This window comes from Euphorbia lathyris, chromosome 9, assembly GCF_963576675.1.
Source record: "Euphorbia lathyris chromosome 9, ddEupLath1.1, whole genome shotgun sequence".
Taxonomy (NCBI): domain Eukaryota; kingdom Viridiplantae; phylum Streptophyta; class Magnoliopsida; order Malpighiales; family Euphorbiaceae; genus Euphorbia; species Euphorbia lathyris.
Genome location: NC_088918.1, coordinates 34,566,397 through 34,594,342, shown reverse-complemented (window position 1 = coordinate 34,594,342; position 27,946 = coordinate 34,566,397). Strand labels below are relative to the sequence as shown.

General features: G+C 36.8%; 1 protein-coding gene and 1 pseudogene across 1 annotated transcript; one reads left to right on the top strand and one right to left on the bottom strand.

The window, feature by feature from the left end:
• The first annotated feature begins 5,453 nt into the window (after positions 1 to 5,453).
• LOC136206107 (probable zinc metalloprotease EGY1, chloroplastic) lies at positions 5,454 to 13,554 on the top strand. The gene is made up of 10 exons (XM_065997033.1): positions 5,454 to 6,025; positions 6,966 to 7,430; positions 7,580 to 7,720; positions 8,354 to 8,455; positions 8,571 to 8,782; positions 8,924 to 8,974; positions 9,054 to 9,123; positions 12,978 to 13,046; positions 13,145 to 13,195; positions 13,286 to 13,554. Exons 1-10 carry the CDS (start codon positions 5,654 to 5,656, stop codon positions 13,442 to 13,444), a joined length of 1,692 nt encoding a protein of 563 aa, XP_065853105.1. The 5' UTR covers positions 5,454 to 5,653; the 3' UTR covers positions 13,445 to 13,554.
• On the bottom strand, positions 9,483 to 11,073 carry LOC136206108 (glutathione gamma-glutamylcysteinyltransferase 1-like; annotated as a pseudogene).
• Positions 13,555 to 27,946: the final 14,392 nt, after the last annotated feature.

Below are 27,946 nucleotides of genomic sequence, written 5' to 3'. Positions count from 1 at the left end.
AATAATTACAGGGTGGTAAAATAGTAAATAATGTGTGGCAGGATAGGTGACATGCTAAAGATACTTGGCCACGAAGTTGGGCCACACGTTGTGTGGCCTATTTGACACGCCGTGTATTAGGATCTTGATAAGTCCACACAATGAAAAAGCTGAAGGACTCGATGTATGGCTGCTTCTTTGGAGTTGATTTCTTCAATTGCTCAGTCTTACTAAGATTATAAAGTATTATTATAGTCCATTTAGTACTCTAAAAATGAATTTTAGAGCATCATTGGAGATTCTCTAAGTCCACGTGACAGAACAATAGGGGATTTGGATAAATTAAAAATTTAAAATAAGTTTAGGAAGCTAATAAGTTACTGTAAACAAGTTTAGAAGGTCAATAGGTTACTTTAAACAAGTTTAGAAGGTCAATAGGTTACTCTAAACAATTTCAGATGATTAATATGTAACTTTAAGTAAGATCAGGTGGTTAATAAGACATTTTATAAGTTCATAGACAAATTGATTTTTAGGTCAAGTTTGGGTTGCTTCTGATGCTTTAAGTCTTTCGTGTTTTATAATCTGTAAAATTTTAACAGGATAACATGCTTTACAAAAATAATCTGTTCCATGTTGACGTGTTATATCCCACTTTAACAATCCTGATCCAAAAGAAAGAACAATTAAATAAACTATTCGATTCGAGGTTCGTCAAACACTTTATGGATTCTTTCCAAATTATATTTTTATTACATACACTAAGATTCGAACTTCAGATCTCTACTTTAAGAGTTGATATAGAGAGATTTACTTAAGCCCCAACATGAGGCATCCAGATCCAGAATTTATCTCACATGTGTGGGTCACGCATGCCACTCCAAACCGCCTCATAAAAGGTATGTTAGTCTTTTCCACAAGATATGCAAGAGTCTATAAAAAGAGGTATCTTTCCACCATTTAGGGACATTGACTACGTCTTACTTTGTCTCTACACTTCTTCTCTCTAATCGAATTTAATATTGGAGCTTCTGCTAGGGATCATCCCCCAACACATGTACCCATAGAGGAGTCTTCTTTCTAGATACATTCAATCATTTGGTTCTGTTAGCATGGAATGAACCTCAATTCATCCTATTCGAAGAAAAGAAAAACATCTTTTGAATTAAAAAGTCGAAAAAGAAAATCATGGGCAGAACACAAATGAGATACACTCTTATTAATGAAACGATCAATCTGAAAAAAAAAAGAAAGGAATCTCAAAATAACCAATTTATTAACATAGAGAATCAGTAGTGTTCACATGGACCCTAATGACCACAGTGAATTTGGTCATTCACTGTTAGATGTAGACTGATTAAAATCCTAAGATGAAGATTCAAAGCATCCTAAGGTTTAGATTTAATCAGCCACATCTAACGGTGAATGACCAAATTCATATGGTCATCAAGGTCCATGTGAAAAATACTGAGAAGAGAATAAAAAAAATGAATTTGAAGAAAAGACATTAAATCCCAATCTAGTACTAATAAAAATACTAAAAACCTTACAAGTTCACAAGCTCAATTCTTAGAAATTCACAAAAAGATTGCAAAAATACAAAAAATAATTTAAGAAGTTTCGACGATTTAAAAAAAAAAAGAGAAGTAACATCACTATTGGACAATGAATAATTGTTTGATTGAAACCGATGCAGCAATAGTAGTTGAACATTTTAGATAATATCCTCAGTATATTACTTTATTTTAAAAGACCATAATTTTTTGCTTTCTTCGTTTGAATGATGTTAGTGTTAAATTTATTAGTCATTTCGCGAATGTTGTAGTTCACGATCTCGTTAAAATTACCTATTCTATGTGAAAACTTATGAAATTGTGAGACATACCACCAAATTTTATTTGTCCAATGCAATATATATATTCTTTTTTAAAGTTTAATATATATTTTTTCTTAAAAAAAGTCCTAGAATTAAAATGAGCAAAGTTGGGAATATAAATAAAAAAAGGGTTTTGATATATGCAGCACTTAGGGCTGCATATAAGTATTAATTATAAAGGGATATTCCTTTATGTTTCCAATATTTTGTATTGGACTTTTAAACACAACTATTAACTATTTACACTTACCAAAAAGGGTTTAATTCATGCCTAAAAAACAGAGAAGAGTTGGATATAAAAATTATTTAATTAATTAGAATTTCATTCTAAAACTCCCACCAACCATCTTCTTTCTTACGCCCTAAATACTCTCACCATTAGACCTTAAAACCTCTCACAATAACACCTAAAAAAACTCAGATTTCTCATATGCTTCACATTGATTTGAATGAACCTCCAATTGAAGAGAGAGAGATTGAATCTCCAATTAAGGAAGAAAAGGATGAACCTTTTATTGGGCAAACCTTTGAAAGCCAAGAAGAGGCATTTAGCTTCTATAATAATTATGCAAAAAGACATGGATTTACAGCTCGTAAAGATCGTTCAGACACTAAAAATGGAAGGACGGTTAGACGTGATTTTCTTTGCTATCGTGGTGGAAAACCACGTCTAAAATTAGTTGACTTGTCCAAGTCTCAACGAAACAAGGGATCTTCAAGGTGTGATTGCCCGGCTCATATGCGTATTACTCTAAAAATGTGTTTTGAAATATTTCCAGAAGAATGGCATGTCACAATATTTGTCAAAGAACACAATCACGATATGTTGTCAATGGAAGGTTTACGGTTTCTTCCAGCAAATCGCACTATCACTCTCAAAGATGAAAAACAAATTATGCTATACAAGGAAGCTGGACTGTCCATTAGACAGATAATTCGGGTCGTGGAGCTTCAAAAAAATGTTAAACATGGTGAGCTAGCCTTTTTTGATAGAGATATTCGCAATCTCTTTAGTAAAGTTAAGAGAATGCTTGGAGTCGATGATGCAAAGAATGTTATTGAATATATGAAATTTGCAAATCAAAATGATAAAAAGTTCCAATACGCATTTACATTGGATGAAGAACGGAGGCTAGAACATTTGTTTTGGTGTGAAGCTTAAAGTTTTGATTGGTACCAAAAGTACGGTGATGTGGTAGTTTTTGACACCACCTACAAAGTCAATGCATATGACATGCCTTGTGGAGTTTTTGTTGGTGTTGACAATCATGGAAAAACAATTTTGTTCGGTTGCGCACTCCTTCGCAATGAGACTACATCTACTTTTAAGTGGTTAATGAATGTAAGATTTTGTTTCTTATAATAACGTCAAGCTCATTAGTTATATTCATGTATACATGTATATACACCTAATATTGTTCATAAAATTGAGTTAATTGCTTTCATTTCTACTGTTATATTGGTTAAGGAAGTTTTGTTTTAGATGTGGTATATATTATTTTACACAATACTACTACGTAGTTTACATGATTTTTTTTTGCAATAGCTTCATTTCATCAAATTTGTTTTGTGTTGAGCATGTGATTAATCTTATTTGACGTGAATGATTATGATCATTATAAAAATTAAATTTTAATTTTTTTTTGGTAATTATTTGATTAAATATAATATCTCTGATCATTTTGAAATATCAGACTTTTGTTAATATCATGAAGAAACCACCGAAGAGTATCATAACCGATCAAGATCCTTGGATGTCTGAAGCAATTTCAACTGAAATGCCAACCACAAAACATTGCTTTTGTGTATGGCATATTACTTCAAAATTTAGTTGTTGGTTTGCTGCACTTTTACGCAACGACTATCAAAAGTGGTGTGGTGATTTCTACAAGCTGTATAAGATGATTGTACCCGAGGAGTTTGAATTGAATTGGTCTTTAATGGTGGAAAAATATAATTTGCAAGATAATAAGCATGTTCATGGCCTGCACAAAGTAAGATATTATTGGGCACCGGCTTATCTTCGTGATTATTTTTTTGGAGGGATGATAACTACTGGAAGATCAGAAAGCATAAATGCATTCATCAAGAGATTTGTTTCTTCTCATATATGTTTGACAGATTTCATGAAACAGGTTTATTTTATATATTTCTTAAGAATTAAATTTTTTAATTTCATTGAATTTTTTCCTATATGATAACAACTTTTGTTTTCTTAGAGTAACTTTCTGTAGGATAGCTCTACACTTAGTTTTGTTATTTTTTTGTTTTCGTGCATCTAATTTAGTTTGAGGTGCTTTTAAAAATTATTTCAGGTGGACATTGCTATTCAAGAAATTAGTCAAGAACATTTGCGCAATAATGTGGTTGCTACTCTTAGACCTCTTTCTTTAAAGACAAAGTCACCATTAGAAAAACAAGCTTTTGAAGTCTTTACACCATATGCTTTCAAAAAGTTTCAGGAAGAATTTGCAAGGAGTATTATGTATTCTATTATTCATGTTGAAGAGAATGAATTCGTGCTAAGATATTTTGAGGGGCATGATGCTAGACTACATAAAGTCTTTTGGGATGGAAATACAACATGGTGTAGTTGCAAAAATTTTGAGTTTTGGGGCATTCTTTGTTGTCATATATTACGAGTATACTTCCATAATGATTGTTTTGAGATTCCATCTTTTTATTTACCTATACGGTGGCGTCATGACACGTTGCAAGTAACTGGTAATACTGGAGAAGCGGAGGATGACTTATTATTGGAAGAAGAATGTATTCCTATAGACAATGCACTTGGAGGTGGAGATAGTAATGTTTTGTGTCCTCCTCAATCAAAAACAAAAGGTCGTCCTAAAAAGAAGCGTGAGAGGGGTGGAAAAGAATTGGGGAAGAAACAGACTAAGAGTTGTTCCGTTTGCAAACAATCCGGTCACACCAAACCTACATGTCCTAATAAAGAAAACATTTCTGCTTTAAATTCTATGGATGAGGGTGTTTCATTTGCATCAGAGAAGAAGAAGAAAAAAAACTGCAGCTGATTTAGGATTAAATCCAATTTTTACTTTAAAGTTTTAGGTAATGAATTTATATTTATTTACTTTAATTTTATGGTTTAATCAACTATTTGTCTTTACGTAATTATTTGATATATTATTGACAGGTGGTTGCGAAAAGAAATACTGACAGATGATTCAAGAGGCCAAGAGAATGGTTAATTAGCAACATTTTAATATTATTTGAACTATTAATATAGTATATATAAATTTCTTAGACTTGAATCCATTATTAGATATTTTGAAATATATATGTTATTATGGTGTGCTGCTACTTCATATTGATTTTTTGTTACAATTTTTTATATTGATTTTTTATATTTTGAAATCTATTAACTATTTTTTGAAATGCTTTCATGAATTGATAGATTTTAGGCGTGGATTAAACCTTTTTTGTAAGTATATAATGAGTTAAAAGAGTATTAAATAATTAATAGATTTACATTAATATATTTTGCTCTGTGTCCAATACAAAATATTGGAAACATAAAGGAATATTCCTAATTAATGCTTATATGCAGCCCTATCAAAACCCATAAAAAAAATGCAAGAAAATAAAACAGATAGTTGGACAAAATCCGGTGAAGAAGATATACTACCACACGGGGCAGAGGAAGCTCAAGTGCGTCCCCCTCTCTCTCCCCCTCTCCTCTGTTCGACGGCAGTTTAATCTAGACGGATTTTCTCCAAAAAGCTTAACAAATTCTTCTTTTCTCTTCAATTTTATTATAATTTTCTTTTTTATTGGATGGGAACTCTCACCAGCTGTAGTTTTAGTGCCTTGAATTTGAGACTTCGTTCAGCCACCATTGGCAACAATTTCAGGGAGAATACTCTATCGTTTGACCTCAGAAAGAAGAAGAAGATGATGACGACCTCTTGCTTTTTGTGTAAAGGAATTTCAAGGCGGGAAGTTTCTTTTATCTATTTTAATAGAATTAGATGTTTTAGTACTAACAATGGCGGCCATGGCGATTTAGAGAATAGTAATAATAATGAGAATGAGAATGTTACGAAAGATTCTAATGTGAAAACGGCATCGCTAGATGAGAAGGAGGGCAGAGGCGTCAATGACTTTGGGTCGGATAAGGCTCCTACTACTGCTTCTGCTTCTTCAAAGGTACATTGCTTTCCTTCTTCTTGTGAGAAGTTTAGTTTTGCATAATTTATTTCAGTTTTTTTAGCTGGACTTTTCGGAATTTTTAACAAATGCAGTTAATCCTTAACAAAGGGTGTGTTTGGTTGCACAAAATTATGATCTGTTTTCTTTTCCTTGTTCTTTTTGCTTGCTGAAGTATCTCCGATTATAGAAACATCTGTTCAGGCACACAACCACATGTATGTAGGTGTTGGCAAATTTATGTTTAATATCATATGCTTATGCTAATATGTGGAACTATGTTCTGATTAAGTGGAAGAAGAAAATTTCAAGTCTATTCTGAGTGGGAAATCTTGAATGTCTATTACTAGAATGAATCAAACGGATTTAATGTGTTGGTTTCTTTTTATACATAGTGAAAAGATTGGAATGTATCTCTGTTGCTCAAATACCTATGAGCATTTCTTTAAAAAGTAAAAATCAACATTTTTTTTATTTCTTGTTTGTGTATTGAAGTTCTCATCAGTTTAAGGCACGGTCTATTTGATCTTTTATAAAAAAGGGCGGCCCGGTGCATTACGCGTCCCCGCTAAGCGAGGGTCCGGGGAGGGGTCCCACCACAAGGGTGTACTGGGGGCAAGCCTTCCCTTGCCATTTTTTTTTGGCAAGAGGCCGCTCCTAAGACTCGACCCGTGACCTTCGGTCACACGACAACAACGTTTTACCGTTGCGCCAATGCTATTAGTTTAGCTTTTACTTATTCAATCCGAAGTGCTCTTTGGATAATGAATTTTTAAGAACACAAAGTAGGCCAATAAGGCAGCAAGTTTGAACCAATCCAGAGTCTGCAACCATCTCTTATAGGTGTTCTGAAGATGTAGTTTTTGGATAAAAAGATTCATACTTGTGCCAAATACAGCATATGATGACTGATTTTAATGTATCAGTTTTCCTTCTTCAGCCACCTACTATATCTCCAATTGGTCCACCTTACAACAATTTCCAAGTTGATTCTTTTAAATTGTTGGAGCTTCTTGGACCTGAGAAGGTTGATCCAACTGATGTAAAGCTTATCAAGGAAAAACTTTTTGGCTATACGACCTTTTGGGTAACTAAAGAAGAGCCATTTGGGGACTTTGGCGAGGGCATTCTTTTCCTTGGTAATTTAAGAGGAAAGAGAGAAGATGTGTTTGCCAAGCTGCAAAATCTGCTGGCTGAAGTTGCTGGTAATAAATACAATCTTTTCATGGTGGAAGAACCCAATTCAGAAGGACCAGATCCCCGTGGCGGGCCACGTGTTAGCTTTGGTTTGCTACGGAAAGAGGTCTCAGAACCAGGGCCAACAACACTTTGGCAATATGTGATTGCTCTTCTGTTGTTTCTTTTAACCATTGGCTCGTCTGTGGAATTAGGAATTGCATCTCAGGTGAGCAAATTGCCAATATTTAATTGTTTTATCACGAGATTGATATCTTGGACTGGTATACATGCACATACTTTTCGTGTCTTGTGCTTGTTTTTATGGTTTATCACTATTTGCATACTTTCATTTAGTGATTCTATGTGTCCCGACAGATCAATCGTCTTCCTCCTGAGGTAGTCAAGTACTTTACAGATCCAAATGCCAGTCAACCGCCAGATATGGAATTATTCATCCCATTTGTGGACTCAGCTTTGCCCTTAGCTTATGGTATTTTGGGAATTCTTTTATTTCATGTAAGCAAATATTCTGTAAGTTCTGGTTTTGCATATGCCATGCATATTTCTTTTCAGAAGTCTATTGCAGTATACAGTAATTATTCAAGTCTGCTTTTAGGCTTGTCAGTATTCTAAGAGTCATGAAGGCAAAAATATCATCGTATATGTAGTCTAAATGGTGTCATATTCCACTTCTATAAGAAAATGTAGAACAGAACGATAAATAATGGCCATGGTTGATAGGAAAGATAAAACAATAATAGGGTGCTATATTATCCACAATGTGATATTTGCTGCTCCTTTAAACCTTTCATATTCCAACCAGTTCATGATTATGTAAGTTAATTGGTTAAATATAAGCACTTCCGTTTTGGTCTAATTGGCATCGGACGAAACCTACGGATTCTTGAAAGTGCATCCATATTCAGTTGCTTACTAGTAAAAGCCCATGCAAGTTTTGAGTGAGAGCATAATTGATCCACATGTTTTCAGATATTCTTAGTTCTGCTTATCCTTGAGAATTTTTGTCTACTATATATGGGTTAGTCATCTCCCAAACAAATATTTCAAAATCAGCCACTTAAGCCTTTTTTACTTTAATATGTTTCCTGTAGTCTCTATCTGGATGTGATGAAGCTGATATGTATGCAGGAAGTTGGGCACTTTCTAGTTGCTATCCCAAAGAAAGTAAAGCTAAGCATTCCTTTCTTCATTCCTAACATCACCCTTGGAAGCTTTGGTGCAGTTACTCAGGTTAATTATTTGCAGGAGAAGATCAGAATTGAATTAATATTTACATAATTTATTCTGGCGCAAAAGTCAGGCAGTTGAATTAATATATTACTGACTACCAAATTTTAATCTGTAGTTTAAGTCTATTCTTCCTGACCGGGCAACCAAAGTTGACATTTCACTTGCTGGTCCCTTTGCTGGTGCTGCGCTCTCTGTCTCAATGTTTGCTGTTGGTCTGTTGCTCTCATCAAATCCAACCATGTCTGGAGAATTGGTGCAGGTTCCTAGCATGCTGTTTCAAGGTTCCTTGCTTCTTGGACTTATCAGCAGAGCAACTCTTGGTTTTGCGTATGTCTCTCTTGTGTGCCAATAACTTTAAATAGAAGTGTTAGTATGTAATTAGAGAATGTCTAGTACTGCCTCCAGACTCTAGCATATATCGTCTGCAGGATCTTCAGTAATAAATTAATTGCCTGTTTTGATGTGCAGAGCAATGCACGCTGCAACAGTTCCCATTCATCCTCTAGTAATTGCAGGCTGGTAAAGTTACCTTGCTTCATACTTTCTTGATTCTGTTTATCCATTTCAAATGTACTTACCACGTAAATGACTCTCATAGGTGTGGCTTAACTACAACAGCTCTTAATCTGCTTCCAGTGGGGTGCCTTGATGGCGGAAGAGCCGTGCAGGTACTCTTACTCTCTCTAGGCAAGCGTTATTGAAGCTTGCGTAGTTGTTAAAGGCGCAGGCACGCGCCTGATGAACAGAACGTGCAGAAAATGAAAAAAGTAGATAAAAAATCTAACTTTCAATATTTGATATTATTGGCATTAATACTGTATTACTATTAGTATTAGTAGTTAAGGCACAAGTTAGGATGAACTAAAACACGCACTTATAACCACACAAACTAGATAAAATCGCATAAAAACATAATATTAAACCTAAAAAACACCAAGTTAAGTGTTGACAACATAGTCTAAGATAGTAAGATACTAGAACTGAAACATAGACCATGATTGATGATTTTGTTGTGGTGTGTCAGGATTAGAATTTCTGACTGTAGAGATTAGAGAAGAAATAGGGTTTAAGGAAGCAGAAGAATAGAAAATAAGGTAGAACAGAGAATTAGGGAAGAAGAAGAGAGAAAGAAGGAAGGAAGATAAACTTCATTGATAATTTTCTGATAATGCCGTACATAACAAAAGGATGACCCTATATAGGAATAACCACTGCTGATGTGGCAGCAGTTACAAATCCCTACAGCTGGAATAGTACAGCTTTTACAGCTGTAAAACCATTCTAAAATAACAACTATTTGAGCAATCAAACACTAATTAACAAGATAATTAACAACCTAAATAATACCTAAAGTACTCCCCTTAATTACTCTAATAATCGTGACAATACCCCCTCCTTAAGAACATTCTTGTCCCCAAGAATGTAGAAAGTTTGGAGACCAGTCCTTCCAAGTGACATCGAGGATTCGACACACCAACAAAGGCAGGATTTCCATAACAACCATGATGATTTGTTATAAATCTTCTTCCCATAGGAGAGCCATATAATGATCTCTGAGATGAGAAAGAGCCCAAAACAAGTAGTATGAAACCCAAGCAAAGGAACGTGTTTGTCTCCATTGGTCGTTATGCATCTCTTGCACGTTTTACTACAGCAGTGACTTGAAGAGCCAGACTTCCCTGCCAAAATCTTTGCCCCTTGACAACAGACGCTAGCAACAATAGGAGGAAGATCATCTTCTTGACTCAGAATTGGCATGTCACTGCAACATGAATTTGCTGAAGACAGAAATCCAGCTGCATGTTTAAAAAGTCTAGCTTCTTGCACCTGTTTTAACATTTGTTCCTTGATAGCAAGCTTTCCCCTTTCCTCTTGGCTTACACTTATACCACTATCTTCTTGTCTCCGAACTTCTGCAACCCTCGTAATAAATTCTCCAAAATATGATGGGAGAGATGTAAAAACTACTTAGAACAAGTTGGAGATGTCTTTCACGTCTCCTAACTTTAAGAGAAGAGGACCCTCATCCACTAAATACTTTGCAACACTAGCCCAACTCTCATGTTCGCAGCTCATGGTATTAAGCAGCCCCAGCTCAACGTAAGGTCTTGATATAAGCATAAGTCCTCTGTGTTGCATAGTTGCCTCATCAACTTTATGCATAGCTTGCCAAAAAAGTTGTACAAGAACACAATGTGGAGGGTACTTGAACCGTGCAACATTCAAAGTCAATGTCATGTCTCTTCCAGCATGGTAACCACTAATAGGTGAAAAATGACTCAATCCTGTTTGTTTTAATGTCCCTCCGTGATAAAATGACAACAAATGACAGTCATCAGATGTAGAACATTTAAGGACATGTTGACAGAAGTCATCAATAGTGCTCTGATCTGTTGGGAATGCTCCAGCACAGTGAGTTAAACAAACAAGCTTCCCAATGGTGATACCTAAGTAAGTCCTATCCATTGAAGAACCATTAAGTGCAACGAGCAAGGCAACGATATAATCAAGACTCCATATGTATTGGAGATACAACGGATCAGCAAAAGGTTCCCGAAGAGCATTTCCAACACTCCTCATTGTCATGTCAAAAACCCAATAAGGAAGCATTGCACCATTCCATCGTCTACGCAGCTCAACTTTTAGGAGTGCACAACCTCCACTACCTTCACCATAATCAACGCCCAAAAGGGTATATGCAAGCACACCACCACTAATCACTTGATTCTCAAAGTGCATGGCCAGCTCTCTACATTTTTTAGAAAGCTCAGCTCCTAATCTTGCATTTATGATCTTGGAAGTCAAACCAACAAAATAAGGGTCTTTATCCCCTAACTCCATTAGTGCTTGATGTATTTCCCTGTGAAAAGAAACTTCAATAAAGATATAGTGTTGAAGTATGAACCATGGAATCACTAAGATGCTAACGGCTCCTGAGACCTCATCCATTAGCTTCACCAATGGAATTGCTCCCCCCTTTAAGCCATTCTTAATTAACTGGGATGTCACATAATCCAGACTTGGAATGTAAAATTGATTGTGCATAGATGCATGAAGAATCCATATGTGAACTCTTCTGAGATGGGTCCAAGTTGGTCTTCCTTTTGATGTCCTTAGGATCTCTTGTATTGATAGACCCGGTAAGAGTTGGATGGTTAGGGTCCCTTCGTTGCAACTGCTGCATTTGTAGCTGTTGTTGCGGCTCTCTTGTCTTAATTTGTTGGGGCTGAAACTCATACCTCCCAATCACAATAGCACCCTTTACACGGGATGGAATAGCTTGATTTCTTTTGCGATACTTCTCTGTTGGCAGACGTCGATTTTTTTCATGAATAACACCATTTATTGCTGAATTCATGCCAGAAACAGTTGAGGAATATGTAGTCATTGGATTTCTAAGGATTTGGTTAGGTTTCAGATTGTTTGGGGTGTTTTGGGACCAAGGTGAAGTGATGATTGGTGATATGAAACTGGGGTGAGGTTCTAGGTTGTTTGGGGTCTTTTGGGTTGAGGTTTTGTGGTAGGAATGGTTAGTTTGGGGCCATTGCTTTGGAACCAGGGGAGATATGAATGTAGGATTGGGCTTAGGAGCCTCACTCACATCCTTGAGATGAATGTTCTGAAACGTAGCAGGCTTATAGAAATCTATGGTTTGATATAATCTTGATTCATATCGGTTTTTAGGTTTCCACTGGTTAATGAAATAAGAGTCAGTAAGATTGTCAAACTGACCTTGATTTGCATCTATAGTAGTGTGCTCCACCATTTTCTTTGTTTTATCTTGCAAATAGGAACCTGCCAACTCCAAATTCCTCTCAGGAATTTCATCAAACAGTTGGGGTGCATCTGTTTTATCTTGCAAATAGGAATCTGCCAGCTCCAATTTCCTCTCAGGAATTTCATCAAACAGTTGGGGGGCAACTGAAGAAGGATCTGTAACTCTTCGAAATTCTCGAATCGATTGAACCAAGTTTGATAATGATTTGCAGACTTGTTCATCTTTCTCTTGTTGCTTCTTGCGAAGTAGTTCCCATTGTTCATCAAACCGTTGTTGCCGCTCGTGAAACTCCAAGCGGTAACGTTCTATTTGATGTTCAAAGTCTTCCATGGGCGGAGGAAAGCTTTCTCTGATACCAATGTCAGGATTAGAATTTCTGACTGTAGAGATTAGAGAAGAAATAGGGTTTAAGGAAGCAGAAGAATAGAAAATAAGGTAGAACAGAGAATTAGGGAAGAAGAAGAGAGAAAGAAGGAGGATAAACTTCATTGATAATTTTCTGATAATGCCGTACATAACAAAAGGATGACCCTATATAGGAATAACCACTGCTGATGTGGCAGCATTTACAAATCCCTACAGCTGGAATAGTACAGCTTTTACAGCTGTAAAACCATTCTAAAATAACAACTATTTGAGCAATCAAACACTAATTAACAAGATAATTAACAACCTAAATAATACCTAAAGTACTCCCCTTAATTACTCTAATAATCGTGACATGGTGATTCCATAATATTGCAGGGTGCTTTTGGGAAAAACGCACTACTTGGGTTTGGGCTGACAACTTACACCTTGCTTGGTTTAGGAGTGGTATGCCTAGTCTCTGGTTTAGCATTTTGATACAAAACCTCAAAGCAACAATCATTTGCTATTTTGTTTAAGCAGTGTACTGATGCACCTTGTTTCAGCTTGGTGGACCGTTGTCGCTTCCATGGGGACTGTATGTATTGATATGTCAGGTATGCAAATGAAACCAAAAGGTTAAACTGTAAATGTTGCCCCTTTTTATAAATTCTTCCTCACATGACTGTTAATTTATGTTCATTTAGAGGGTTCCAGAAAAAGCATGCCTAAATGACGTGACAGAGGTTGGAACATGGAGAAAAGCACTTGTCGTAACAGCTGTTTTACTTGTTTTCTTGACGCTGATTCCAGTAGGTGATGAACTTGCTGAGGAGCTAGGTATAGGTCTTGTAACCACATTTTGATACAAATATAGTACTAAACCCAATTTTGAGTGATTTCACGGTCAAGTTGTATGTATATCTGTAATTAGTTATTATTTCAAGTAGAGCTTTGCCATTTTTCGTTGGAGCCAGTATTGGTATTACAGTTTGTTGCCAAAGCACCCAGCCCAGGTACTCGTTCAGTTCAAGTATCTTACTATTCCTTTTTAGATATTACTTATTGCTACAAAAGGAGAGGTTGACCTGGGAAGTATATGTTGTTACTCAGCTCAAAGAAAACAAATACCAAATACAGGTTATGCCTATATGCAATGTAACGATACAAGATTTATTGACATGGGTGCTTCAATATCTATATGGATGTTTAATTGAAATTTTCTGGTGACCGATGGGTGCTTATTGAGTTTTGAAACAAACTAGGTTTGGAGATATTGTTGCTTTAATCTTCAATTATTTGTTAAGTTGTTAGTTCAAGTGGTTTTGATTGTTTTTTCAATATAAACTTCATAATATAGCTGCTTGATTTTCTCAATTCTGTTTTTTGTAAGCCTATAAATAGGTATCAGTATTGTCTAATTAGGTATGAATAAGAGTTGCAATAACTTGTTGTGTTTCCTAAAAATTTCAGAATACTTTTTCTTCCTAATAAACTAAGGAATTGGTATCAGAGCTTTTAAGTTATGATCTTAAGTTCATCTAAGAGATTTAGGTTTGTGGCTGTTGATTGAATTCATCTTAAGTTCATCTAAGAAGTTTAGGTTTGTGGCTGTTGATTGAATTTGAAAGGGAGATGTTATCTCTAGAAAACAAAAAAAGGTAAGGATGATTCTGGGTAAGTTGAAAACACTTTATCAAGGGTGTTACAAATGTGGATGTTAGTTGTTGATAGATGTGATGTGATGTAATTTTAACTGAGCTTGACGAGATTTTTTGGTGTTTGAAATAAGATAAATAAATGATTAAGAAGGGGTCAGGACGTGTGAGCCCGTTCCAATTCCCAAATCAATGAAAAGAAAGGTTACTAAATAGTATGTAAAGCTTATATGAGTAGAAGGAAGGAATTAAGTACCTTTCAGTATAGTGTGTACCTTGTATTTATAGGAGAATAAGAGTGTGCGTCTAAAATGAGGGGAAAGATCTACATAGCAGTCGGTCAATGGTGAGAGCTTGTTGTTAATGAGAAACAGTTATACCGGTAGCACATGTGATTTTGCGAATCACAACGTGGGCACAAGTAGGAATGTGTGTGACCTTGAGGTCTCATTTGACTAGTCTAGGTGGCTCCGTCGGTTACTATTAAGGAAAAAGTGTTTTATTGATCCACGTGTATTATTATAAATTGTATAATATGAGATGTGCCTATTCGAAATCTCCAGAACGAAGCACTTTTAGGGCTTTGTTGACTGAAGGTCGAATCCTTATGGGCTTGGGTCCGTGTAAGGTCGATGGCAGCGTTTAGGTGAGAATGAGCTTTCTCTTGTGATTTGGATGAAGTTACCATTCAGTTTAATTGTTGAAAGCCTTTATCTGTTTTGAGAAATCTTTTGTTGACATATTTTTGGATGTTTTTTTTTTTGTCTTAAAGGGGAAGTAGGTGGAAACGTGAAATAGTGGCGTTGATTACTTGCATGCTACATGAAACTGAGATGTGATATCATCTTTACAGTATTTACGGCTGACGCTTTGAATGTTTGACATGTGTCGTTTCATCGTGTTGTTTCTCGTTAATCAATGCCATTAATTATCGTCATTTTTGAATTTTAGATTTCTTCGATATAATGTAATGATTAAAAATCTCATTACTAATTGTGTGGTCTCATCGTCTTCCCCTAAATGCCTATTAAAGAAGGAGGAGAAGCTTCAAAGGGCTTTTCTGCTTTCTCTCGTTTACCTTTACCAATTTCTCAAGATTTTGAAACAATAAGTTTTCGCTTCTCTTTCTTTTTTACTTTCTTTGTAGTATGGAAAGTTTGAGAAGAAAGAATTCCAAAATATCTCCACTTCGAAAATCCTGAAGATTCAACCCCTTTCTTAAATATACAAAATACAATAATGGCTCCTTGAAAAACAAAGTCTATCGAGGATGCTAAAAACCTAAATCACAAAAAAAGTGCCTCCTCCAAGAAAGTGAACCCATTGATTTATGACCAGCCTTCAACCCCGATCACCAAGGAATTGATAAGGGTTGTGACCTTTTATCTAGAATTAAATAAGATGGACGCCTGCCTTCTTTGTGAGGAGCAGAGGGTATTTTTTACTTCTCACGAGTACTTGGTTGGGGGTGTTTACGATCCTTTTGAAGTGGGGGCTAGGGTTTCCTCTTTCCGATGGGATGTTGAACGTGCTGAAGGAGTTTGACCTTTGCCCCTGTCAAATATCTCTGAATGTTTGGATGAAGTTTCTATCTTTTGTCAAGATCTATGAAGATTCGGATATTAACCTAACCGGACCCTTGTTTCGATCATGCTAGAAGCCCATAAAGAAGACAACGAACAACATGATCTACTAGAAAATGAGCAGTCACTAAGGGCTTTTCTATCTGGCAAGATGTAGATCATGAAGGACTTTAAACCAAAGTGGTTATGGTTGAAGGGTGATGTTGCCATTCCTGAAAGGGTGTACACCGATGATTTTCCTTTTTAAACCACATAGAATGAAGATCCTTGTAACTCGAGCACTTGGAAACCAGCAAAAGATCTGATTGAAGGAGGCCAGTTGCGACTTCAAACCAAAGTGATTATGGTTGAAGGGTGACGTTGCCATTCCCGAAGGGGTCTATACCAATGATTTCCTTTTTAAACCACTTGGAACGAAGACCCTTATAACTCGAGCACTTGGAAGCCAGCAAAGGATTTGATTGAAGAAGGACAGTTGCGAGCTTCTAATAAAATATCCTCCCCGGTGGAACTATCTTACTGTGCTAGAGATGGTCAGACAAATGTTCCTCCGCCCCTCCGTAGTAAGAAAGGGAAGAGTATTGATGCTCGTAAAATATATAGCATTTAATAAGACAAGTGTATCCTATCGCAACAAGTAATATTGTGCTAAGCACGAGATCGAACCACAAAGACTATTTGTTATAATTAGTAAATCTACCTAGGTTAATCTAACTATTTAGAGGGTTGAATAATGATTTGGGGTTTTGGGTAATTAAGTAGACGAATTGAAAGCAATAATTTAATAAAATAAAGCGAACAATTAACATGGAGAAGGTGAGTTAACGGATGGCATAATCTAGGTTTAGGAATTCCTTGATTAAATCCTATGTATGGGTTCAGTGAATTCGGATTTATGTATTACCAGTGATTTGACGGTAATTGCCCTAATGAGAAAGACAAATTTGTACGGGATTTGCCTAACCTATTCACATGCATTCGGGTGATGGCTTGATTAGGCATATACCATAGGTCATGCAAAGCATTAGGTTCCTTGGCAACTAAGGCTAAAGTCGTAGCCCAGCCACAAAGCCGCACTCCTAGTGGTCTCTAGCGAGGTCAGATTTACACAGGTTCAGCATAGACAATTTCGTGATCAGGTTCTCGTCTATCTATAGTCATATTTAATGTCAGGGTCACAGGCATTAAGCAAATTATATACATAAACAGGCTAGTTGATCATTATCAATGTTCATTCTAGCATAAATCATGTTCCTAACATCATCTAGGCATTAAGCATGCATAATCTGTTCAATCAAAGGCCCTAGTTCCCTAATCATACATATTCATACAATCAATTTCATCCCCATCCCGAATTGGATGGGGATCGGTTCATAGACAAACCAATCCAAGAAATAGGCATGTGAGATTAATGGAAAACATCTACGATAATTTATAAAAGCAAAAGATAAATAGGCGAAGAGATAGAAATCCAAAACCCATTCTGCCGATTCCGATTATAAATTAGAAGATGAAGATCTTCTTCCGTCAATTGTGATAAACGAAATTACATAATTAAACCTAATCTAAGAAGCTGGAAAAACAATACTAAAACCTAATCTAAAACTGAGCTACTGAATCGACTACATCCTGAATAATCAATTTCCTCCCTCAACATAGTTTTTTGCCCCTATTTATAGTCCTCCAGTTCGTTTCTGAGTCAGTATAGATATTCTAGTCGACTTGGAGCGTTAAAAGCTGATTCGGGTCGGGATTCCGGCCCACGAGTTCTGGCCCAAATGTATCTCGAGTCTCTGCTCGCCGAGCAGGAATGCCTTTGCTCGCAGAGCAGCGAGTGCCTGTCGAGGTGAGATCGTGGCTGCCCGTGGTGCTCACCGAGCACTCCATTGCCTGCTCGCCGAGAAGGTAGTGAAATATACGATTCTCTCTGTTTTGCTCCGTTTCTCGTGCATTTACCCCTGAAACAACTCAAAACACTCGTTAGACGACAAATAGATGAAACGTACCATAAACTGAGCAATAGAGGCTGAACACGCATATAAAATGGGGCTAAACTACATTGAAAACACTATATATTTGGGACATATTGTTGAAACACCTTTCCACATAATTTTGATTTGACAAAATTGTTTAAGTATAATTGAAATATATATTCTAAACACACTAAGTTTAAATGCTTTGATTTATTCTACTAATGTGTTTGTTCAAATGTTGAGTTAAATTGTTTATAAGACACAAGAATTAAAAGGCCCAAGCCCAATACAAGTGTCAAAGCCCAAGTCAAACAACTCAGTACAACTCGGCCCGCGTTAGCCAAAACGATGTCGCTGTGTACAAAACGCAACTCAGCAATCGAAGGATCTGGAAGACCTTCGGGAACAACTTCAAGAGGAAGCTGCTGAGTAGATTCGACAAACGTACAAGACAGCAGCTGGCTAAGGAAAACTTCCAGAAAAAGTATTTCCACTTCGGGTAAAGTTCAGACGACACAGTATGCTGTCCAGTTGACTTTACCATAAGTAGTGAGACATTCTGTTGAGCTGACCGAGGGCAGAAGATACACAAATCTGATTGGCCGAGAGTTCTGAGCAAGTCAGGATGACAACGACAGGAAGCCGTTTCCCTCCAACGGTTATTTCGAAATTCGAAATGACCGATGCCCAGACGTCTCTATAAATAGAGTGCCATCAGAAGCTTCAATACTTACAGAACTTGATCAAGCCATTACGCTGACCAAATATCTACGCAAAGTTCTGCAAGCAAAAAGCAAAGCAATCTTACACTACATTCAATATCTTTTGTGTAAAAGTCTAGAGTGATTATTCAATCATCTAAGGTGTCTTAGCAAATCATTGTTTAGGACAAACACTTATCATTTCTAGAGATTAGAAAGGAGAGGCTGAGTACTCGGTTATAGTACTCAGCAAGAGATTAGGATTGAGTAGAGGTATAGAGGAAGGTACTCTTGTTATACTCAGTTGCTAAGATTGTAAAAGGTTTGAGGCTCTACCTTTAAAGAGCTCAGTAGAGGATTTGAAATCTCGGAACGTGTTCCGGGGACAGGACGTAGGCTTAGAAGAAGCCGAACCTGGATAAATCTGCTGAGTAACGTATTTCTTACCTTAAACTCCTTATATATATTGCTTGCTTAAATAACCAAAACTGACCAAGTAAAAAGGTCAAGCTGAGTTGTGCGCATCGAACATCTGAGCTCAGGAATAGACTTTAAGTGCTATCTCCTGACTCAAGTCAAGAAACTGACCTAGTCACCAGTTGAATAAGCCAGTATCTTACTGATCACTCAGCGCCACTGTTAAAACCTTTTCTCTTAAGAAAAGAAGTTTGCCCAGACTTAAGAAAAAGTTTAAATAGTTCATAACCCCCCATTGGAACTATACTTGCACTGTTATAAGGGACCAACAAGTGGTATCAGAGCCTAAAATCTCTCTGTAAAAGGTCTAACAACCTTAAGCTGATCCCTACCATGGGCGAAAACAGTACTCGGTTTCTCCCAGGAAACCAAACAACTCAGATACTGCCTGAGGGGCTGTCCATCACTCGGCCTCCCCTATTCTTCGGGTCTAACTATACCTTCTAGAAGAATAGGATGAAAAACTTCATTCATGCTACAAATATGAGTGCCTGGCTATCTATAGTTCAAGGCCCATTTGTACCTGTCGAAGTTGTGGCTGGCCAAACAGTTGTAAAAGCTGAGGCCAAATGGACAGAGGATGATCTTAAGAAGCTTCAAAATCACGCTTCGGCTATCAATATGCTTCACTGTGCGCTCGATGCTGCAGAATATAATAAAATCTCAGGTTGTGAGTCGGCACAAGAGATCTGGAAAAAGCTGGAAGTCACCTACGAGGGAACTAATAAAGTAAAGGAGTCCAAGGTGAATCAGCAGATGAGACTGTACGAGCTGTTCGAGATGAACAATGATGAGGGCATTTCAGACATGAATGGAAGGTTTACCAACATCATTAATGAGCTCAAGAGACTTGGGAAAATCTTCACTGAGGAAGAACAAGTCAAAAAGATACTCAGGAGTCTTCCTAAAGACTGGCAAGCAAAGAAGACAGCTGTTGAGGAAGCTCAGGATTTAACCACCTACAAATATGACGAACTCATCGGCTCGTTGCTGACCCATGAGATATCTATGAAAAACTTCGAGGTGAAGGAAAAATCTAAAGACAAGAAGCAGAAATCCCTTGTCATGAAAGCTGACTCCACTGACGGGAGCTCAACTGATGATGAGGAGATGGCCATATTCACAAGGAAGATGAAAAGGCTATTCAGGAAGAATGACAAATATTCTAAGAAGCCTTACAGAAAGTTTGATAAGTATAAAGCTGACTCAAGCGACAACAAATACAAAAAGGACAACTCAAAGCCCATTACATGCTTTGAGTGCCATCAAACCGGCCATATTAAGTCAAGCTGCCCCACACTGAGGAAGGACAAGAAGAGCGGTAAAAAGGCAATGTTAGCTACATGGAGCGACAGTGATGAGTCTTCATCTACAGAAACTGAGGCCACCGAGTCAGCGAAGATATGCTTCATGGCTCACGAACTTGCTGAGCCGTGCGATTCTGAGCATGCTGACCTATCCGTCGCATCAGATGACGATGAGCAATCAAATGAGGTAATTACTCTTCCCCAGCTCAGAAACGATATGGTTAATGCCCTGAGTGATCTCTACACACTTGTCAAGAAGTGTAATAAGAAAGTTAGAGCACTCAGCAGACGCTGTGACGAAGTGGAAGAGGTCAAACTGAGTGACCTCAGATTCCTTCTTCAGGACAATTCAACTCTGCATGATAACATGAAGATCATACATGAGTCTGTCTCTGAAGTCCAATCAGTTTCAAAGAAACTGAGAAAGGACGTCACAACCATCCAGAACCAATTAATGGTTCCAAATAAAAGAAACATTCCTCTGAGAACTCAGTACCAAGGTACTCAGCAGAGATGGAATCCCCAACGAAAAGTCCAGTGTGACTTTTGTGGGAAGAAAGGACACACCACTAAGGTGTGCTGGCACGCTCAGCACTGGGGTGCTGACAAGTCAGTGAAACATCCTAAACAGAAGGTCAGCTGTGACTTCTGTGGAAAGAATGGCCATACTGTCCAAGTATGTCGCCATAAAATAAAATATGATGCTTTACCTGTTGCACCTAACAAGCAAGGACCCAAAAAGAATTGGGTACCTAAAAGTAACTAGTTACAATGCAGGTAAGCCTGAGATGTGCCGAGAAGTCAAAGATGTGGTATATTGACAGCGCATGCTCGAGGCATATGACTGGTGATGAAACTCAGTTCATCACGTTTGAGCGTAAACGAGGAGGAAGTGTAAGTTTTGGAGACAACAAGAAGGGTAAGATAGTAGGGTCAGGAACCATTGGAGGTAATCCTACTATTGAATCTGTCTCCCTAGTCAGCGGACTCAAATATAACTTACTCAGCGTAGCTCAGCTATGTGACAATGGGAGAAAAGTTATATTTGATGCTTCTGGATGTAAAATATACGAGGGTAAAACAAATGAGTTAATCTTAACTGCCCCTCGCATAGATAATGTCTTTATGCTAGACTTAGAGAAAAAGTTTTCAAAAACTGTGTGCTTAGTATCAAAGGAAGAGAATTCCTGGCTATGGCACAGGAGACTTGGTCATGTAAGCATGGACCTCCTGGCCAAACTAGCAAGAAAACAATTGGTTGAGGGACTGCCTGAACTTAACAAGTTGGAAAACAAACCAAACAATCTTTTCACAGCAAAAACATTGTCTCAACTAAGCGTCCGTTAGAGTTACTACACTTGGATCTCTTCGGTCCAGTCCAGCCGCTGAGTCTGGGTGGAAGAAGATTTTCCTTGGTCATTGTAGATGACTTCTCTCGGTACACGTGGGTTATCTTGCTGACCATCAAGGATGAGACCTTTGAGACATTTTCAAATTTGGTTAGAAAAATTGAAAATGATAAAGACCTAAAATTAGCTCACATCCGTAGCGATAATGGTGGAGAATTCAAAAATCAAAAGTTTGTTGAATTCTGTGAAGCCAGCGGCATTGACCATAATTTTTCTGCTCCTAGAATACCTCAACAAAATGGGGTTGTTGAAAGGAAGAACAGAACTCTGGTTGAAATAGCCAGGACAATGCTGGATGAGCATAGGCTTCCAAAGTATTTTTGGGGAGAGGCTGTTAACACAGCGTGCTATATTCTTAATAGGGCTCTAGTTAGACCTATATTAAAGAAAACCCCCTATGAACTTTGGAAAGGACGAAAGCCCAACATTGGATACTTTCGTGCCTTTGGCTGTAAATGTTTTATTTTAAATACCAAAGATAGCTTAGCAAAGTTTGATTTAAAAGATGATGAGGCTATCTTTTTGGGCTACTCAACAAACAGCAAAGCATACAGAGTTTTTAATAAGCGAACTCAAGTTCTAGAAGAGTCAGTACATGTGGAGTTCGACGAAACTAACCCTGCAGGTAGATACCAGCCGCTGACCGAAGATGATCCACACTCAGTAACCGCTGACCAAGAACCAGCTACTGAGTCATTCATGAAAAGGCTGACCAAGAGTAAGAGTGAACCTAAGATTACTTTTACTGACCCATCTACTTCTGCAGAGATTGTTGAAACACAGACAGCACAAGACATAAATCTAACTAAAGAGATAAGGATTCCAAGAGGGCACTCAGAAAGTGCAATCCTTGATTCTGCTGGGAATACCCTGATGATGAGGAATCAACTCAGGAAGTACCTCAGCAATGTAGCCTTCGTCTCAGTACAGGAACCTAAGAACTTCACTGATGCTGAGGAAGATGAATTCTGGATGAACGCAATGCAAGAGGAGCTCGATCAATTCAGAAGAAACGATGTATGGGAGCTAGTGCCTCATCCAAAGAGTCAAAAGACCATTGTAACAAGATGGGTCTTCAGGAACAAGATGGATGAACAAGGGAATGTAGTCAGGAACAAAGCAAGGCTTGTAGCTCAGGGCTACAGTCAGCAAGAAGGTATTGACTACGGTGAGACCTTTGCCCCAGTGGCAAGGCTAGAAGCTATTAGGATATTATGTGCATATGCATCTTACATGAACTTTAAATTATTCCAAATGGATGTCAAAAGTGCATTTCTTAATGGAGTTATAAACGAGGAGGTTTATGTTAATCAACCTCCAGGTTTTGAGGACCCTAAATTCCCAAACCACGTTTACAAACTCAAAAAGGCTCTGTACGGCCTCAAGCAAGCACCACGTGCTTGGTATGAGAGGCTGACCAGTTTCCTGCTGACTAGAAATTATGTCAGGGGCAAAGCTGATACAACCTTATTCATTAAGAGAAAGGGTAAAGATACCCTGCTGGCCCAAATTTATGTTGATGATATAATATTTGGTGCAACTAACGAATCAATGTGCAAGGAGTTTAGCAAACAAATGCAGACTGAGTTTGAAATGTCCATGATGGGAGAACTCAACTTCTTCCTCGGTCTTCAAATTAAACAAGGAAAGAACGGCATCTTCATCAGTCAAGCCAAATATGCCAAGTTTAAATGCTTTGATTTATTCTACTAATGTGTTTGTTCAAATGTTGAGTTAAATTGTTTATAAGACACAAGAATTAAAAGGCCCAAGCCCAATACAAGTGTCAAAGCCCAAGTCAAACAACTCAGTACAACTCGGCCCGCGTTAGCCAAAACGATGTCGCTGTGTACAAAACGCAACTCAGCAATCGAAGGATCTGGAAGACCTTCGGGAACAACTTCAAGAGGAAGCTGCTGAGTAGATTCGACAAACGTACAAGACAGCAGCTGGCTAAGGAAAACTTCCAGACAAAGTATTTCCACTTCGGGTAAAGTTCAGACGACACAGTATGCTGTCCAGTTGACTTTACCATAAGTAGTGAGACATTCTGCTGAGCTGATCGAGGACAGAAGATACACAAATCTGATTGGCCGAGAGTTCTGAGCAAGTCAGGATGACAACGACAGGAAGCCGTTTCCCTCCAACAGTTATTTCGAAATTCAAAATGACCGATGCCCAGACGTCTCTATAAATAGAGTGCCATCAGAAGCTTCAATACTTACAGAACTTGATCAAGCCATTACGAGGACCAAATATCTACGCAAAGTTCTGCAAGCAAAAAGCAAAGCAATCTTACACTACATTCAATTTTTTTTTTTGTAAAAGTCTAGAGTGATTATTCAATCATCTAAGGTGTCTTAGCAAATCATTGTTTAGGACAAACACTTATCATTTCTAGAGATTAGAAAGGAGAGGCTGAGTACTCGGTTATAGTACTCAGCAAGAGATTAGGATTGAGTAGAGGTATAGAGGAAGGTACTCTTGTTATACTCAGTTGCTAAGATTGTAAAAGGTTTGAGGCTCTACCTTTAAAGAGCTCAGTAGAGGATTTGAAATCTCGGAACATGTTCCGGGGACAGGACGTAGGCTTAGAAGAAGCCGAACCTGGATAAATCTGCTGAGTAACGTATTTCTTACCTTAAACTCCTTATATATATTGCTTGCTTAAATAACCAAAACTGACCAAGTAAAAAGGTCAAGCTGAGTTGTGCGCATCGAACATCTGAGCTCAGGAATAGACTTTAAGTGCTATCTCCTGACTCAAGTCAAGAAACTGACCTAGTCACCAGTTGACTAAGCCAGTATCTTACTGATCACTCAGCGCCGCTGTTAAAACCTTTTCTCTTAAGAAAAGAAGTTTGCCCAAACTTAAGAAAAAGTTTAAATAGTTCCTAACCCCCCCTTGGAACTATACTTGCACTGTTATAAGGGACCAACACGTATCAACTCCCCCCACTCAAAACCTTGCTTGTCCTCAAGCAAGTGTCCAGATCAAGACAAAATCAAATATCAGACAATTAAGCTACTGTGATTAAATGACAGGATTAATTTCACTTGACATTCTACCATCCTTATTCATGCAAAGCAAAAAATGATCGACTATTTAGGACGTGGTCGAACTTGGTCTTTAGGTTTCAATTTTCTCAAAGAGTATTGCACTGTACAATAAATCCTAATAATGAAAGTCGGAACCACTGTAGAACCTCACAAGGTGAACTGTCACATCCGTGTCCCTAATTTTAGTTATTATACCCTAATATTATGTTACATTATATTTATTTATTGATTAGAGAGTTAATTGGGTATTATGGATATAGTTTGGAAGCCAATTTCATACTTTAAGTGTAAAATTAAAAGTTTAGGGTAGGTTTTAAAAGAAGTTAAAGTTTAGAGGGATCAAAAGAGAAATTTTCCCTTATTGGGAACACAAATCCCACAAAACTAGACCTCTATATTAGTGATTTTGAGCTGTAATTTTCGAGCTCCATAATTCACATATGTTGATCTTCATCTCTCATTTCTTCTTCATACATTCAAAATCACCAAGCTTTGATCATACCTTGATATCTAGAGATTGAACCGTTGTGGTCAGTGTGATTTTGATTTGGAAATTTCTACCATGTGTTCGAGCTAGACAGATTAGAGGGGAAAATTTGAAGCTTAATGTGTTTATTTTCTCAATTATGGCTCAAGTAAGTAATTATTAACTACCCTTTTGAGTTTTTATGTATATATAACTCTATATTTTTCAGAAAATTGAATTTTTGTGGTGATTTTTGACATGCATTTGATTAATTGGAGTTTCTATGAATTAGTTTTTAACATGAGCTTAAAGTTAAGTTCAAAGTAATTATATATGTATTTGCATGTTAATTTTAACCTATAATATATAATTATATATACATGATTTGGATTTTGATTTGATAAACTTTAATATATTTGATTACTAGTTGTGTAAGATTTGATATTTTGAAGAGTTGAATTTAAAGAAAAGAAGTATATTGAGAAACTTTATTGATAATTGATTTATGAACAAATGTATAAGTATATATCAAGCGATTTTCTATAAATTTACTTCTCAAAGTAAATTTTAGTTTTAATTAAAGATTGTTACAATAGTAGCTTTTATGAAATTATGGTTTATTGAGATGAAGTATATATATATGATGATTTTATGTCCTTGGTTTTAAGAAATTGATGTTATTATTGATAAATATATCAATAAATTATTTATTGGTGATTTTAGTTCAATAATGAAGTATGATTAAATATTTTGGAAATTGATTGAGAAAAGTACTTGGAAACTTTATGATGTTGATTTATGATATATTTCTAATTTTAAGTTATATTATGAAATTATAATGTTTTTAGTATCCATCAAGAGTAATCCGGATAGGTGACTCTAATTAAAGTCCGTATTTAGTGAGAAATACGGCATGTGTACACAGTTGAAAGACCTATCGGGCATGGCAAAGAAGTGTTGAGTAAGACCATGCGGGCTAGGAAAATTATGAGATATCTCGATTCTATTATATTGTGGGGGTTGATACATACGGGGATTATCTCTCGGATGGATACAGTTTACGAATTATTTATTGATATACGGTTTCTGAAATATTTATTGAGATACGGTTTATGGAGTATTTATCGAAATACGATTTATCAAGTATTTATTGATTTACAGTTGATTTGAGCAAATAGTTAATTGCAAACCTAATTATTTTGTATAGTTGAGATTTTAAACAAATAAAATATATATAGCTATTTTGGATGTGAGTTTTATATTAAGTGTTTTAATACAGTGATTTACGTTTTGACTATGTGTGGTATTTTGAGAAATGATAACAAGCTTGATATTTTAAATTGCATATTTGGTTAAAGGTATTATTTTGAGTATTTTCTTATGGCTTAATCCATAAAAAGATCATTTTTAAGAATATGAATTTTATGTGATGCATTTTGAGAATTTAAAATATATATATATAGTTATTTTGAATATAAGTACTTTATGTAGTTGATAATTGCTTACTGATATTTCTGTCTCATGTTTTCAAATGTTTTAATATTTTTAGGTAAGAAAGTACAGGATGTAGAGAAGGTTACCCCCGATTAGGCGAGGATCGGAAGTTATTGCTTATTGCTAGAATTATAATTAGAACTTTAGTATTTAATTGTAATATGATGAAGTTGGTAAATATGTTGAGGTTTTAATGTAATAGGAATATGAATTTGTTTAGAATATATCTAAGAGGAAGTTTTGAAAAGTGTGATATTTATGACATTTGGATAATTTGGAGACTATTAGGTGTTGATTGTGATCTTTCTATTTCATGCCCGATGTCGATTGAGGTCGTTTTTGGGTCGGATGTGACATGAACTCTCAAGGCTTTAGATTTTTTGTTTTTTTATAGCTTTTTTCTTTCCACTCAGGGTTCAAGTGTTTACACACACATACAAACATTGCAATAAAGTCGAGAAATGTCATTTAGTTCCGTAAATCGCCACCACTTTCTAATCTAATTGAGGATTTAATCAAAAAGGTCTTTACAAGGGTTGTAATGTAGGTTGAGGAAAGGTATGGATGGGGAGTAATGGGCTAGAATGGAATTTATTCTAATCCTATGCACAATTTTTGGGCACTAGTGTGTTTTGAGCGCTGGTGAAAAGAGTTGATATTTCGATTCTTGTTCTTCTCTTTGTTTTCGACAAGTGGATCATGTGAGCTTTGAGTCGGGTACAGAGTTATCCTTTTTTTTACTAACTCTGATTTCTTCTTTTGGGCTTACTAGCTTTTTTTTTCTCTTTTTTTTTATCCTGCTAATAGTGCTCAGCGAGCAGAAATGGGCTTGCTCGCCGAGCAGAACATCAACTTACGAATCTTGCCTTTGTAACAGGTAGTGCTCGGCGAGCATAAAAGGGGTTGCTCGTTGAGCAGTTGCTGTATCAGCAGTTTTTGCTTCTCTGGGCAGATACACTTCTTTTTGGTCCAGCAAAAATAGATGATTAACTCACTCGGTTATTTTTTTGTGCACATAGGGTAGAATAATTCCATGGGTGTTAAGGGTATTTACGAAGGCTCGGACTTGTAATGTGGCTATATGAAAGAAACAGATGAATGAGTGGCTTCAAAGGGGCTACACTAAACGCAATGTAAAAAGGGTTTTTGGCCAAAACAAAGAAACGACATGTAGCATAAGTGGCTAGACCTAGGTGCCTTTTATCATTTTATCTCCTAATTAGACGCTTGTGGATTTGAT

Coding starts and splice junctions, on each gene's coding strand:
- LOC136206107 (XM_065997033.1), top strand. CDS start 5,654: ATGGGAACTCTCACCAGCTGTAGTTTTAGTGCCTTGAATTTGAGACTT. Junction 7,721..8,353: donor TGGGAATTCTTTTATTTCAT/GTAAGCAAATAT, acceptor ATATGTATGCAG/GAAGTTGGGCACTTTCTAGT. Junction 9,124..12,977: donor ATGGCGGAAGAGCCGTGCAG/GTACTCTTACTC, acceptor ATAATATTGCAG/GGTGCTTTTGGGAAAAACGC.